This window comes from Callorhinchus milii, unplaced genomic scaffold, assembly GCF_018977255.1.
Source record: "Callorhinchus milii isolate IMCB2004 unplaced genomic scaffold, IMCB_Cmil_1.0 Scaffold5, whole genome shotgun sequence".
Lineage (NCBI taxonomy): Eukaryota > Metazoa > Chordata > Chondrichthyes > Chimaeriformes > Callorhinchidae > Callorhinchus > Callorhinchus milii.
In genome coordinates, this window is record NW_024704746.1 from 41,297,147 (window position 1) to 41,311,911 (window position 14,765).

The 14,765-nt window shown below is 39.1% G+C and overlaps 1 protein-coding gene across 1 annotated transcript in view; it reads left to right on the forward strand.

Moving 5' to 3' along the window:
* Positions 1 to 14,765, forward strand: part of bmt2 (base methyltransferase of 25S rRNA 2 homolog) — a 47,932-nt gene that overhangs the window by 26,262 nt on the left and 6,905 nt on the right. The window contains exon 4 of the mRNA XM_007894561.2: positions 10,630 to 10,744. Coding sequence (XP_007892752.1) covers positions 10,630 to 10,744 — 115 coding nt within the window. The remainder of the gene's footprint in view (positions 1 to 10,629; positions 10,745 to 14,765) is intronic.

Consider the following 14,765-nt stretch of genomic DNA (forward strand, 5'->3'; position numbering starts at 1 on the left):
GCTTGTAAAGTAAACCAGCGATTGTGCTGAATTTTTTTAAAATTTAAGTATTATATTATATCATTTTATATTTTATATTGTATTTTATAATATATACATATATAATATAAATATTTATTTAAATGATTGCAGCTGTGTCGTTTCCAAGGGAGGTGAAGATGAGGGGGAATAATTCATCACTGCTGTGAAAGCTTATTGTACTGATTATAGCAGTGCTACTAACTTGAGTTTCCACGTGTCGTGAAGATCGAGGCCCAATGTTTAATTCATCACCACTGTCAAATCTCTCTGTGGTGATCATATGTGTTTGTTAACTGCCTGCAGGAAAATATAATTACCATTTGGCGAATAAAGTACCACTTTTAAACTCCTTTAAGGTAATTTTTCATTTCCTACTGTAGATCGAACTATGACTGGAGAAAATTAATTCTATTGGTGGGCATAAAGTAGGGAAGTGTTGCAACAGACCACAATAGTATAGCATATAATAATATAGCATTGTGCATCTATAGGTTACTGAGCTGAAGTTTTCAACAACAACAACAAAATTGCATTGTATAGGCCCTTTCACGTCGGGAAGATGTCCTAAGACGCTGGACAGTAAGTATTTCGGACCTGAGCTGGGGCTTGGGATGTGACTACAAAGAATATTGCTTAAAAATAATCATTACTGCCCAAGTGAATGTGGCCAACTGAACCACAAGTGTTTTGCCGAGTTGCCTGCTTAGTGTAGTACAGTGGAGATTTTGTTGCTTTTGCATAATATACAGTGTAAGGACACTGGACACATCGGGGACGGATGTTTTGTCCATCTTAAGTGGTGTCTGAGGTTAGCCGAAATACCATTCCCGCCCAGTAGAGGAGTGCCGCCGCCGTATAATAATATATAAAAATATTGTTTCACTCGAAGTAATGTTAATTAACCAGTTAAAGTTAAAATGCTCTCACAGAATTCACTGAAATATATTTACCTTTATTTCGCTGCAAAGTACAGTACAGTACTTTCCCGCCCATCAGAGGAGCGGCAGTTATTACATTTTCGGAGTTTATTATCTTAACTGGAATGCCAAAGAAAATGAGAATTCCTGTAAAGTTCTCCTTTGGAGAAATGAGAATGGTACCCCGGCTCCAAAGACATTGAAGCAAGAGAATAACCTGGCTGTTAGAGGAATTAGCAATTAAGAACAACTGAATAAGCTTGTGGTTTTGCAGTCTTGAAAAGAGATTTCTCGAAGGGGGGTTTATGAAGGGATTTGTGAGGTGTAGTAATGTAACTAAGCCATTTAACTGATATTAACCTTGTCTAACGTGAGCACTCAAATACTTTCTAGTTGGGAGTTACTGGTTAGCAAAAAGAAGCAGAGAACCGTGGTTGTTTTGTACCCACCTCCACCCACATGATTACTCAGTTGCTCTTATTTTTGTGAATAAATCAACATTTTTTGCAAATGAAGTTCCACTTTGTCATGCTAGCTGGAATTTCAGTGTTGCACTGTCCAATGCAAAGACAAAATGCAATGTAAATGTATGTGCCTTTTCACTTCAGTGTTCATTTTTCAGTTACAGACAGTAACAATTGCATTTTAGGGCAAAAATTGCAGCCAGAAGATTGAGAGATTTTGTAATCTGTATTTATCCACTCAAACTCGACTGATGCCAGCATTTGCTGTACAATTTTTCAATAAAGGACTAAGATGTGCTTGGGATGCAGCATGTAGAAATCAACAAAATAGCAGGAGAATATGAGATGATGAATAATTCATAGAAGGTATCGCTTGCTGTGGAGTTTAAGTTCTGCAGTGCAGAATGTTGCTTGACAGACACCACTATGTAATGATGACAAACTCTTTAACTTTTAAACAAATAATTGGTACGCTTTTTAGTTTTATGGATATGTTCAGTTGTTTTGAATGAATGATTTTCAGTATTTGAAAGGTAATGCATCTTTGCAAATTCTTTAAATGCATTTTCTGTTTCCTGTGTCACATACAGTATTGTCCCAGCAACTATTGGGAGTAAAATTGTGCATTAGCATTTTTTTTAGTGTTTATTGTAATGAGGTACTCTTTCTTTGTTACTGAATTGTTTTATGCACAGTTGCTGCTCCTTGTTTAGCAACAGTACATGGATCTCTCTACCAGAACTTATAGCCTCCTTCTACTGTGATAACCTATTTTCATACAAATGGTTTAATCAGTTACTATATTTAGAATGCAAATTCTTTTCAGTATACACACATTTCTACTTGAATCAAATGGGAATTTTATTGTTTAAGATTCCAATACCTCTTTATGCCTTGTACCATTGTTATCCAACAGAAATTGCTGACTAGCCACAGGTGTGGCTACGATGACACCAGTTTAGCAATGTGCACTAATTTTAGTAGAAAGCGCCTTACACACATTCACACAATACAGGTAAAGGTACTTTGCATACCAAACATCTACTTAACAGACATCCACCACCAATCAGTGCAAAACATTGCAGTCTTTCTCTTTAACCAAAGTTTGGAATTAAGGAATGAATTTTCCAGACACAGCAAATCTTAGTGCAGCTTCTAGGTTTGTGTCCAGCAGTTCCAAATGGTATTTTGACTTCATCAAACTTCCGGTTCTGGATGGAGAGCAGGGGCGGATCTTTTTCTTTCCAGAGATGTGCCAGATTTTCACTTGTGTAACACACAAGTTTAGCAGATAACCAATTAGCAGTAACCAGAGAAATAAGAGGACACACTCAAAAAACACTCAAACTTTTCTTCTTACCATATCGACAACAAACGCACAAAACAGTCAAAGTACACTTGCATATGTCGTGCGAATATGAGTGTTGAGAACACATGCCTAACTATTGTTCATTTTTATTTACTAATCCAAAATGCAATTTAGCCACATCTGGATTCCAAATTAACCACATGTGTCTAGTGGCTAACATATTGGACAACCCTGCCTTACACCACCAGCATTCATATCCCATGTTGTGCCACTAACTGTGACAGTATTTAAAAAGAAAGCAATGCCCTTTCACTTCAGTGGACAATTGAAAATAAGTCTACGTACAGTGAAGTGCTTGTGGTATGTACTCAGTTAGAATTTTCAATAATTTTTGTTGCTGGTGAGACAACTGTCGTCAGTGTTGCTCACAACCCCTTTGGAACTTGCATCCAGGGGAGTTCTGTCATCTCTTGCTCAGGATAGCGATTAGTGTTTTTTTAATCTTTTGGCAATCTTTTGACATTCAAGCAGGATGGATAGCAGAATAATAAGTTAGTGGTTGGCTTTTACTATTGTATTGGAAAAGCAGAGTCAATTTATACTTTGTCATGGCACAATTGCTTCACTTGTTACTGATATGCTTGCAGGTTTAGCAGAATGACAACCAGAGTTTAGAAGGTGAGTGTCATCTTTTCCGCTGTCATAAACTACTCTGGGATTACACTGGAGATGTGACTTTTTTAAGCAGTTTTAGTTGTCTGCTTATTGTAGGTGGCAGCCTGGTTCCGTGGGAAGCATTCTTGCATCTGAGTCTGTAGGTTATTAGTTCAAGCTCCACGTTGTGACTTTGAGCTCATGGCTCTTTGTTGGACATTGCTGTGCACATATTCGCTGCCTTGTTTAGCTTACAAATACCCAGTCACTACACTTTACAGTAAGTCCTATGAAGTGCTTTGAGATGTCTCGATGATGTGAACAGAAGCTATATCAAATGCAATAATTTTTATTGTTGCTATACCATTGTTATAAATTCAAGATCATCTACTTTTTTTTTATTGGTGAGCTCAAAAGCCAGTCATTCCAGCACAACTCTGAATCTTGGAACATTGATAGAGTCCGCTGCTGCACTGTGCTTCCAGCTGGGTGCAAGTTTGGGTTCAGTGCATTTGATTTGCGTTACCAAAATAAATTACTTGCGCTGATTTGCACTTTTTTAACTAAATACATCAAGGAAAGAAGAAAAAAGACGGGGTTAGGTTGAAAACAATGCTATAAATTGCCTGTAGGTTTATCATTCTAGAATCAGAATATAAATGACTAACTCTGCTTGTTCAGGATGGGCAAAAATATGCTGGCACAATTGACAATATAATCATTATAATATTGTAATACCTGGATTTGATTATAGCACCTTATCACATCACAACAAGCATTGATTGCAGTGTTTTTTTTGCAATTACATTATATTTGTGAGTGAACACGTCAGCCAATTTGCCACACAGCAATGGCCCGCCATCAGCCATGCCGTGAATGACCAATTGTTTTTCTTTTAGGATTTGCAAGCCAGGACAGAGAGATAAACTTCCTTCTGTTTTTGAATAGTGCCATGCGATCTTTAATATCCATCTGTACAAACTGAGAAGAATTTGGTTTCATGTTTCATCTGAAGGACAACACTTCTGATAATGTACTTAATGCCTAAAATATTATCCTCAATTTAAGTTTTTTTTTTATGATCCTGTCACCCCTTCCTCTATCATCACCACCATATCATCCATGAAGCCCACCACCTGCTCCTTGGACCCCATCCTTAAATCCCAGCTCCACCTCCTTGCCCCGCTACTTGCTGACATATCAACCTCTCCTTGTCATCTGGCACTGTTCCTACTCCCCTCAAAACAGCCACTATCACCCCCACCTTGAAGAAACCTTCCCTTGACCCAATACAGCTATCTAGCTACCGGCCCATCTCCAACCTCCCTTTTCTGTCCAAGGTCCTTTAGAGAGCCGTTGCCTCCCAGCTTCGCTCTTTCCTCTCCTCCCACTCTCTCAATGAGCCCCTCCAATCGGATTTCTGTGCTGCCCACAGCACGGAAACTGCTTTGGTCAAGGTCACAAATGACATCCTGACCATGTGTGACCAGGGCTCCCTCATCCTCCTCGACTTCTCCGCCGCTTTTGACACTATGGAGCATTCATTCCTCCTCCACCGCCTCTCCTCCTACCTCAACCTCCAAGGTTCTGTCCTTGACTGGTTCAGGTCTTCCCATTCGCACTGCCTCCACTTTCTCTCAGCTCACGGCTTCTCCTCCAGCCCCCGCACCGTCTCGTGCGGCGTTCCTCAGGGCTCTGTCCTCAATCCCCTCCTCTTCATCCTCTACATGCTCCCCCTTGGTGACATCATCCGCAGACATGGGGTAAATTTCCACGTGCATGCGGATGACACCCAACTCTATCTCTGCCTCCACCCTCAACTCCAGGACTACTGGCATCCTGACCAACTGCCTGTCCGACATCAAGTCCTGAACGAGGGCCAACTTTCTCCAGCTGAACGTCAACGAGACCGAGGCCTTCCTGATTGTCTCGTGGCAGCACCTCTGCACCTCGGGCGCTGGCAGCATCAGCATCCATGGCTGCACACTCAACCTCACTAAGCCAGTCAGGAACCTGGGTGTCTTGTTTGACCCCGAACTGTTCCATGTCTCCTGCCCAACCCGCACTACCATCAGTGGCCGAGCTTTCAGCCTCTCTGCCCCCGCACTCTGGAACTCCATCCCACAGTCCCTTCGCCTCGCTTCCTCCCTTGCCTTCTTCAAGGCCGGTCTCAAGACCCTCCTCTTCGATCATACCTTCGGTCGCCCTCCCACCTCTCTGCCTTCCCTCACCCCTACCCCACCCCTCTCCCATGCTCGGGTCCTGATCCCTGACTGTCCGCGCTTTGGGCCGTCCTCCCGATGTGAAAGGCACTCTATAAATGTAATTTTGTTGTTATTGTCGAACCTACATACATGCCTAAACTGTATAAACAGTTCATTAAATTATCTCCTATAGCTATAAAAATGTTCTGGCACAAATTTCAGCTTTAACTGGTAATTTTGCTAGCATATGTACTATCTGCCAGCATTACCATTAAATAATAAATTATTATTATTAAAGATCAAGTCATGTTATTTGTTCCCAGATTATTGCAAATTAAGAGATACTCTATGACTCTTTATACTTAATTCTTTTGATTCCAATTAGAATTTGACAGAAAATTTCTACAGCAGCTGTTACATGCCTGAAGAGACTTTTTCATTAAGGTGCATGTGTAATAAATGAGCTGGGATATTTTAAATAACTTCTGCCTCCCTGAAAGTTTACAGGCAGTAATCAGATTATTTAACACATTTGAAAACTGCCCACTTTGTGTCAACAGATTTTGTTCTTCCAGCGTTGCTTTTTTTCCCACACTCAATACTGAAGAGATGTTACTTCACTGTGTGTTGATTCTGCAGCTCAAGCAGCCTATAGTACATAGAATGATGAATGAAGAAGTCATGTCAATTACTTACCTTTATACATAATAATCTTTGTTCTTCAAGTGAGGTGAGGCTGCACATTTCTGGATATATGTCCAGCTTAGATTTACAAGGTGTTACCAAGAATCAAGACAGATTTGACGGGTTGGAGCATTTAGTTGTAGAGTTGAAACAATTGAGAGGGGACCTGATAGAAACGTTTGTGATTATGAAAGGATTCGATAAGGTGGACATTGAGAGACTATTTCCACTTGTTTGTGAGTCCAAAACAAGAAGCCATAAATATAACTTCATGCAGAGGCTGGTGACAACGTGGAACTCACTGCTGAAAGCTGTGGTTGAAGCAAAAAGCATTGATATTTAAAAGGAAATTCAACAAGGAAAAGGGAATGATGTGGGTGTAGGAGAAGGGAATAAGAGGGGTGGGACCTTGTTTGAATTGTAAACACCAGCACTGACTAATTGGGACAAATAGTCGGTTTCCATACCATATCACTCCATGTCATCTATGGTTTTCCTTTTCTCCTGAGGCTTTGACTGGATGGGGTCTAGTGTGGTATTTACTTGCTTGCAAGCTGCTATTTACAGCAGTTGGACTTCAGTGACAGTGCCAAAAAGTTAATGAGTTGCTCAAAGTTTTAAAAAGTAATGAAGCTGTTGCTTAAGTTGGACTCCAACCATCCTAAGGTGCTTTTCCTCTGGACCAGGAGGCTATCATTCCTTGGTGGCGGGCAATCACCCAGCTATAGGCTGGCTCAGTGTTTTTTTTCCAAAAGCTGGTCAGTAAAGATTAAAGATGGGAATTAATGTTAGTGCAAAAGGAAAAAAACAGTCTTGAATATTTGTTTCATTTTTGAATAATATTTTATTTGTGCTCCTTTGGTTATCTTCCCACCCCCTCCCACCTTGGTTCCCACCCCTCTTGTATCCAAGCTTGGGTACAAACCTTGATTGTCCAGTGCCATGGAAGTCATTCCAAGGAAAGTTGCTATATAAATGCAATTTGTTGTTGTTTTATGTTCAGTTGTTAGGTGTGTATTGCTGCGGGTGCTATGGATTGTAGCTCACAGTGTAAATGGTTATATTCCATAACACAGGCAAACCTAGAGGTTTGCAGGTCTTCTCTGCAACACATAGTGAGTGTACATATGCAAATGCACGGCTGTACAGATTAATTCACAATCAACTTTAAGGAAACAAAATTAGTTTCACATTCTAAATGCAATTTATATCGAAATTGTTATTTTCTTTCATTTGGTGGTGAAAATAGTCTTATGATTCATATTGGAGTCATTGTAAACATGGAAATTTGATATCAAAGCTATCACACCATCCTCACTGCCTGAGTGAGGTTAGGTACAATTTGAGTGGCAGCACTTCTGAACTTTATGGAAATGTAAAAGACAGTGTTTCCAGCCAGTGAAATTATGAAATTATTTGTGAGAAATTGTTTGTGAGCAAAGTGGCTTCTTTGATGATGACAAAATACAGTGTTTTAGTTATCCAAACTGATGCAATTCTCTGCATGATTGGAAATCTACTGTACCTATTTCAGTGCCTCTTGAAGAAGTATTTTCATTATTAGAAATAAATCAGAATGTGCAACATGTAACTGACAGTAAACGCTAGATAAGGCCTCTTAGTGCAGTGGTGTGATTTTTATCTGGACCTTCATGAAGAAGCAGGGACCAACATTTCTTGGATTTTAATTCAGTTTGAAACACCATCAAGAAGTCCAAGCCGTTAAAAATCAACTATGATGTTTAACGTAGGTGCGAATAGCTTTCAAGAATGCAATCAGCAAATTAGATTGTAACTGAAGCTAAAGCACGGGCACGATGGGCTGAATAGCCTCCTTCTGTGCTGTAATATTCTATGGAAATTAGTGGGAATTGAAAAGTAACTTTCAATTAATTTAGCATGTCAAATAATGACTAATACGAACAACCTTGCTTTTCTGTGACAGCTATTTTTACAACTTTTTCATGTACGTAGTTTTTGGCAGGCTATAATTATCCTTATTGTATCAGTTTGTTCCCTTGTGAACATATTTCACAGAAAAGTAATTACCTTGTTTTTCTGGTTCATTGATGATATGAGTTGCTTAAAATTCACATTGATTGTGCCCAGTTTATGGAACATAACATTATTGCTGATAACCTGGGGAATGGAATCAGAAATGTGCTGGTTTGTCTACAACCGAGTGGTCTAGCTGGCGGGCCGCAGCTGGCCTGGTGGGTGATTTTATCCGGCCTGAGACCATTTCCAACATTGCAACTTCCGCTCCCTCTCTCCCTGGTCAACATTCTCCCATGGCAGCGGCAGAAAAATAATATCGGCCGTTACTGCAGTCTGTCAGGACGACAAGTGCGTCTCCTTATTCAACAACAACAACTTGCATTTATATAGTACCCTTCACGCTGGGTAGCGTCCTGGAGCGCTTCACAGTGGCAGAGTCTGACAACAAGCCAGGGGCAGAGGGAGTGGGACTGCAAGCACAATCAACCAACAGCTCCTGCCATTGCAGATAGTGAACTGCGCGGCTGATTGGGAGAGCGAGGGATTGAGAGGGGGGAAGGGGGAGAGATTGTTGATCGGGATACTGGATGAAACTCTTGGTGTAGCATAGATTCACACGCATTTGTGACAAATATAGTATACAGACGTACTGCATCTGGTTAAAAAAGGACGCAGGTCTCATGGTGCAGAGAATTATTATGGGTCTGCTTTAAAAGGGCCAAGAGGGTTTAAGTTTCCCAGGAACTTTGTAATCTCTGACCCTTTAAATTAGTTTTTTTTAATCTTCAGATCCATTTATTTGCTTTACTCTATATATTGCAACTTCATAATAAAATGGAATAGTGGGTTCAGTGCACTATAGTTGTCGTTTTTTTTAGTAGCCATATTATATTTCAGGTTATAGCACATTATATAAATGCATTTAGTGGGTATAAAACTAAGAAGATTCCAAACTGCTAATTTTATGTTTCATCATAGATCACTTTTATCCAGACCATTAGGAAGGTTTGATGTGTGAAATTTCATCTTTTGGCTGCATTTCAAAAGTGGGAAATGGAATGTTCAGAACTTGGTTGCTGGAATTTGATTTATTTCTAACTGCATCTATAATTTTTTTGCCTGCAGTTGACATTTGATTACACTAATAAGATATGTTCATTTGTGCGTGAACAGAAAATAATCCTTGCAATTATAGTGAAATTAGGGAAGAAATGAAGTCCAAAGGGAGTACTCTTTGTTCCAAGTACACCTACTAAAAATAGAAAAAATATTCTCAGCATCTTTTCCTATAACAATAAATCCTCAATTTGATGCAGTGCAAGGCGACTCCCAACTGCTGCATTGGACCACTCAGAAATGTTACGGGAGTACTGTAGTAGCTTGTGTTCCTTATCAGCCTCAGTTGGGATATTGGTCAAGCTCTTGGGGACTGCTACCACAAACGGGGTAGGGGCCAACAGGCAGCAGAAAGATTGGGCTAGTTTGGAGCTATGTTGTTCTATACTGGCAAGGTTTAATGCCTACATTTAGTTTGAAGTAGCTTGGGTGACTTGATGTCACATAATAATTATTGTGTTCAGCTTATTTATACCATTTTAGAATCTTGAATACCCAGGTGAGATCTCCCCAAAGCATTCTCGTTAGTGTGACCATTCCTAGCTTTTGTAGCCTGTCCTAAGAACTTGGGTAACTAAATCCTGCTATCAATCCTGTTGCCCTTCCCTACACCCTCCCTATTACACTGTAATGCAGTGACCAAAATTGTGCATAGTATTCCAAGTGAGGTTGCCTTCTTTGCTTGTCCTGATGGTTTCAATGATCTATCCACGAGTATCCCATTAGAACCCTCAGTTTTAGTGAAAAACAAGCACTTGTTTTTTATCCTATGTATCAATGCCATTTTTCTTATATTACCACTGTATTCCCAAACCGAGTGGAGAATCGGAATAACCTAACCCATGAACATTGACTTTTAATAGTGAGATAAGTTGCAAAGTTATGCAATGAAGTCATAATAATAATATAATTTGTGGAGTCCTGTAGTTTAGTGTTAGACCACTCACCTTGCAAGCAAGAAACCTGGGTTTGATTCCCAGCAGGGCGAAACCTTGGGCAAGTTTCCTTACTCCACATGCCTGATGATAATCCCTCAAGNAAAAAAACAATAAGAATTTGGCCACTCAATCCATGACTGTTTGTGGGACACTGCTGTGTGCAATTGGCTGCTGCATTTTGCCCACAAATATACAGTCAATTCACTTTACAGTATATTCTGTGAAGCGCTTTGAAATGTCTAGAATATGTGCTATATCAAATGCAGGGATTATAAAGAAATCTTGATGCTTTTAATTATCCAATATACCTGTTTCCTTTTCCAGGTTAGTGCGTCTTTCAGGAAAAATCAGACTCCTGGATGTCGGAAGCTGTTTCAACCCATTTGTAAAGTTTGACGAATTTCTGGCAGTTGGTATTGACATTGTACCTGCTGTAGAGGTATGTGATGTTAGTTGTACAAAACACTGAGCAATTTTAGTTGGTACACCAAGTATATTAAATTTACTGCAAGATTTAAGAAGCATTTTTCTAAGCTATTTTGCCCAGTGAACTTTGGGAAACTATCCAGCTGTGAGAGGGCTGGTGGGACCTATTGCATCCAAGTTTGATACTATCCTCACCCCCACATGATTTCAACAACAACAAAATTACATTTGGCCTTTCACATCAGTGATTTCATGCTTTTTCCTCCCTTTTCCATAGCTCAGGGAATACTGAATGCTGCAACCACCCCAGCTGGAGTAAGCTAACTAAACACAGATTCAAATCAACAAGTCTTAGTGCGACATAAGCCCATGCTTTTACACCTTTTACAATCAAGGGAGCTACTAACAATTCTAACCTTAAAGACTATTTAAAATATATATTTTAAGATACTTCTATTTGGTGTATTATCCATCTCAGGCCTAAATTCAATAGCTACTATCCATCTCAGACCTAAATCCTGTTGTTCTCTGAGATAGGACCTGTATATACATATATATATATATAAAAATATATATACTGTCATGTCTTCCAGTAAGAGGAACATATTGAGATGCTTTGTGTTAATTCTCTTTATTTTAACTAACTATTTATTACATAGTTATCACCCAATGGTGTGAAGATCTGTCACTGTAAGATTATGAGAGTCTTATGCAAACAATAGTGAATGTTTTTATTTCTGGTCAGACTAGTGAATAGATTTATGGATGCAGCTTTGTGTTGCTTTTGTAATACGGAGAGGCCTAATTAATTTGGCCCACAGAGGCAAGTTTGATTACTGCATCCTCTGCAGCAGTTTCTGTTGGTTAATTAGGTAAATAATAGATGTGCATTTTGTGCAAAATGATCAGCAATAAATTTCCAAAACTGCATTGCACCTATTGTGACAACTGTGTCTTGTGTTAACCTCATGGAAGAGAGTTATAGTGAGATCATATTCCATATTTAGTTTTAGCAGCAAACTTCATTTCTTCTGCAAATTCAGCACTAGTTGTACCTTCTGTACCATCTAAGCTCTAATAATTATGTCAAATCAGAAGTACAACCTGTGTCTCTTCAGGATATCTCTGGCTTCTAACCCCAATTATCCTCCTGCTAAGTGTCCTGATGTGGATGTTGCATAAGGATCATTTAGAGCCCAGGGATAATACCCCCATCTGATAACCTACTAACACTTAACTATTTAAGCTCGCCTATGACAAATGTCTTCTTGGGTGAGCTACTGGAGTGCTGTTAGCTCCCATGCAATTGTATCCCAGCAACAATCAATGTCTTTAAGAAGTGAAAGAAGGAAATACGACTTAAAGAAAAGCCAATCATTTCTAAATACAGTCTCTAATACAGCTCCAAAAACAGCTCAATCTGTCCAGAGTTGCAAAGCCAGTTGTTCAGTACCCTAGATGAGATAAACAGCAGAAACACAAATAAACCTGCCCAGAACTAGTGATCTTCGTTCAAGGGTGGCTTTGTTTCCCAACTCAGCGGTGCCCTAGTTATCTAACTCTCATTTCCACCCCCCCTCCCCCATGTCAAATTGGAAAAATATTACATCTGCCGAAGATATTACAGAACTTTTTTCTTTCAAGTCCATGAGATTTATTGCAGTTGTTAAGAACCAAGAAGTAACAATGATGCATGATGAGAAATGCTGTGAGGGAGTTCAGAATGATTTGGCTAAATGATACATGAAATTACAGCCACGTCTGCCAGAGAGAGAGAAATAATCAGTTTTTTGCTAACACAGCAAAATATAAAAGGTACATTGGTCTTCCAAGCAATGAATACATATTGTTTCTTATGTAGTTATGTGTTCTAAACGTTAAACTGTCTAGAAATTGTGGAGTCCTGTAGTTCAGTGGTTAGAGCACTCGCTTTGCAAGTGAGAGACCTTGAGTTCAATTCCAGGCAGGGCGAAACCTTGGGCAAGTTTCCTTACTCCACACGCCTAATAATAATCCCTCCAAAAAACCAAAAACAATAATAAATTGGTCATTTTCAATCCACGACTGTTTGTGGGACATTGCTGTGCGCAATTGGCTGCCGCGTTCGCCCACAAATATACAGTCAATTCACTTTACAGTATATTCTGTGAAGCGCTTTGGGACGTCTAGAAGACGTGAAAAGCGCTATATCAAATGCAAGGATTATTATTATTATTAAATTAAATGTCTTAGAGAATTGATAGTGCAGTGATTAACTAGATTTTATTTTAAGCAATTTTGTATACTTTATGATGTGTAATACATTCAGTAGTTAAATCCATGTTTAAAAGATGACATTTCATACTGAGATTTGCTTGTGCATTAAGGTATCTGAATTTAAACTCTGACTTTAATCTGTTTCGACTGAAATCTTAAAACTACTGATGCAAATAGCTGTCTCATTTGCTTACAAAAACAGTCACTCCTCTTGACAGTAATTATTTGTGCAATGCAAACATTGCTTTTCATTTGCGCAGCAAGGTTAAGGGTCTTCCTCTTTCTCCCCCATCCAAATATTTCTACTTAACTGTATTACCACTAAGTCTTCCCGTTCCACCTAGCTGAAACGGGTCTTGCGAATCCTGACATCCAGCTGTTTCTGTGAACTGATATTCACACTCTGCACGTGTACATTTGTAGCTGATTGGGGCATGTGTACATTTATATTTGATCCATAATTTGATAAGCAAAATTGAGAGCTGAGCATTTCCAATGATTGAGAACAACATTACATTGGATACCAGATGGACACACTACAGGGCGGGCTGCCACTCAGAACAGGGAGTGCTGTCAAAGCATGTCATGCATTCTACACCATTTGATCTGGCAGCAAAGAATAGCCCCTAAAATGCATAATAATATCTTCACATGTGTTACTTGAAATTTGATCTTTCATGGGAAATAATCATCTGTGGAACTGAGGAACCTCATAAAGCTGTTCTGTTTGTGCTAGAATTCTTATAGCATTACACCAAAAGATCTTGCATAAATGGTTTTAAAATAGATTAAAGGCTTACCCTAGAAAAAGCAAATTAATCTGTCTTCAGTTTCACAGAGCTTGAAAACACAGTGTGCCTGCCCTGTGAAGATTTTTGCACAGTATTTTCTTTTAATATTGAAATCAAAAGATGTGTTTATAGCTTTCAAACTGCTCACTCGACAGCAGCCGTTGCAGGGGAAATTATTTGCACAGTGTGTAGAATATTCCTGTAATATGCAATTATTTTATTGATCATAAAGCAACACTCTGTGCAGGGGATGAGCTTTAAATATAAAGTATGCCCCCAAGAAAAAATACAGGAGGGGGAAGAGAGGACAATTTATTTGAAGTTTTATCAGGAAAACATTAAGCATCATGGAGATCTGCCATGACTGTTCTCCCAGTTGAAAAAGACTCAATGGAATTGATTCATGCATCAGTTCTACCACTGGCTGTGATGAAGCTGAGCAGGAACAGTGATCATCCTTCCTGGCCTCGCCTGCTGTTCTTTACTCTTAAACAGAACCTAAGGGTTGGCCATTGATTCACCTATATTGTAATGGTGCAATGAAATGCTAGTTATAGATTGCTTGAATTTCACTTTCATAAATGTGACTTCTTCTGACCCCTCTCTGTTAGATTTTCCCCTCATTATTGCCTTTTTCTGTTCACTGGTCTGTATTTATAATTTTGACAATGCAACTTCTGAATACTAAATCAATAACTGAACAGAGAGTGGGGAAGTTCTGTAATCAACAGCAGATCTTTGCCAACTCTGTTGGTTGTACAGAAATTCGACATTATTTTGCTGGATCATTGGACAAATTAATTTCATTTCTGATGTAGTAATTTGAGCCTCATATTGAATATTCTTTACTGAGTTGTTGACTCATTCTTTTGCCTTTAATTGGAAACAACATGCAAACTCCATATCTTCTCACTTGATTCTGAGAACAACATGTATTAACATAAAGGCTGAACTGAATGTTCTGAATACATTTTTGTACCTATGTGG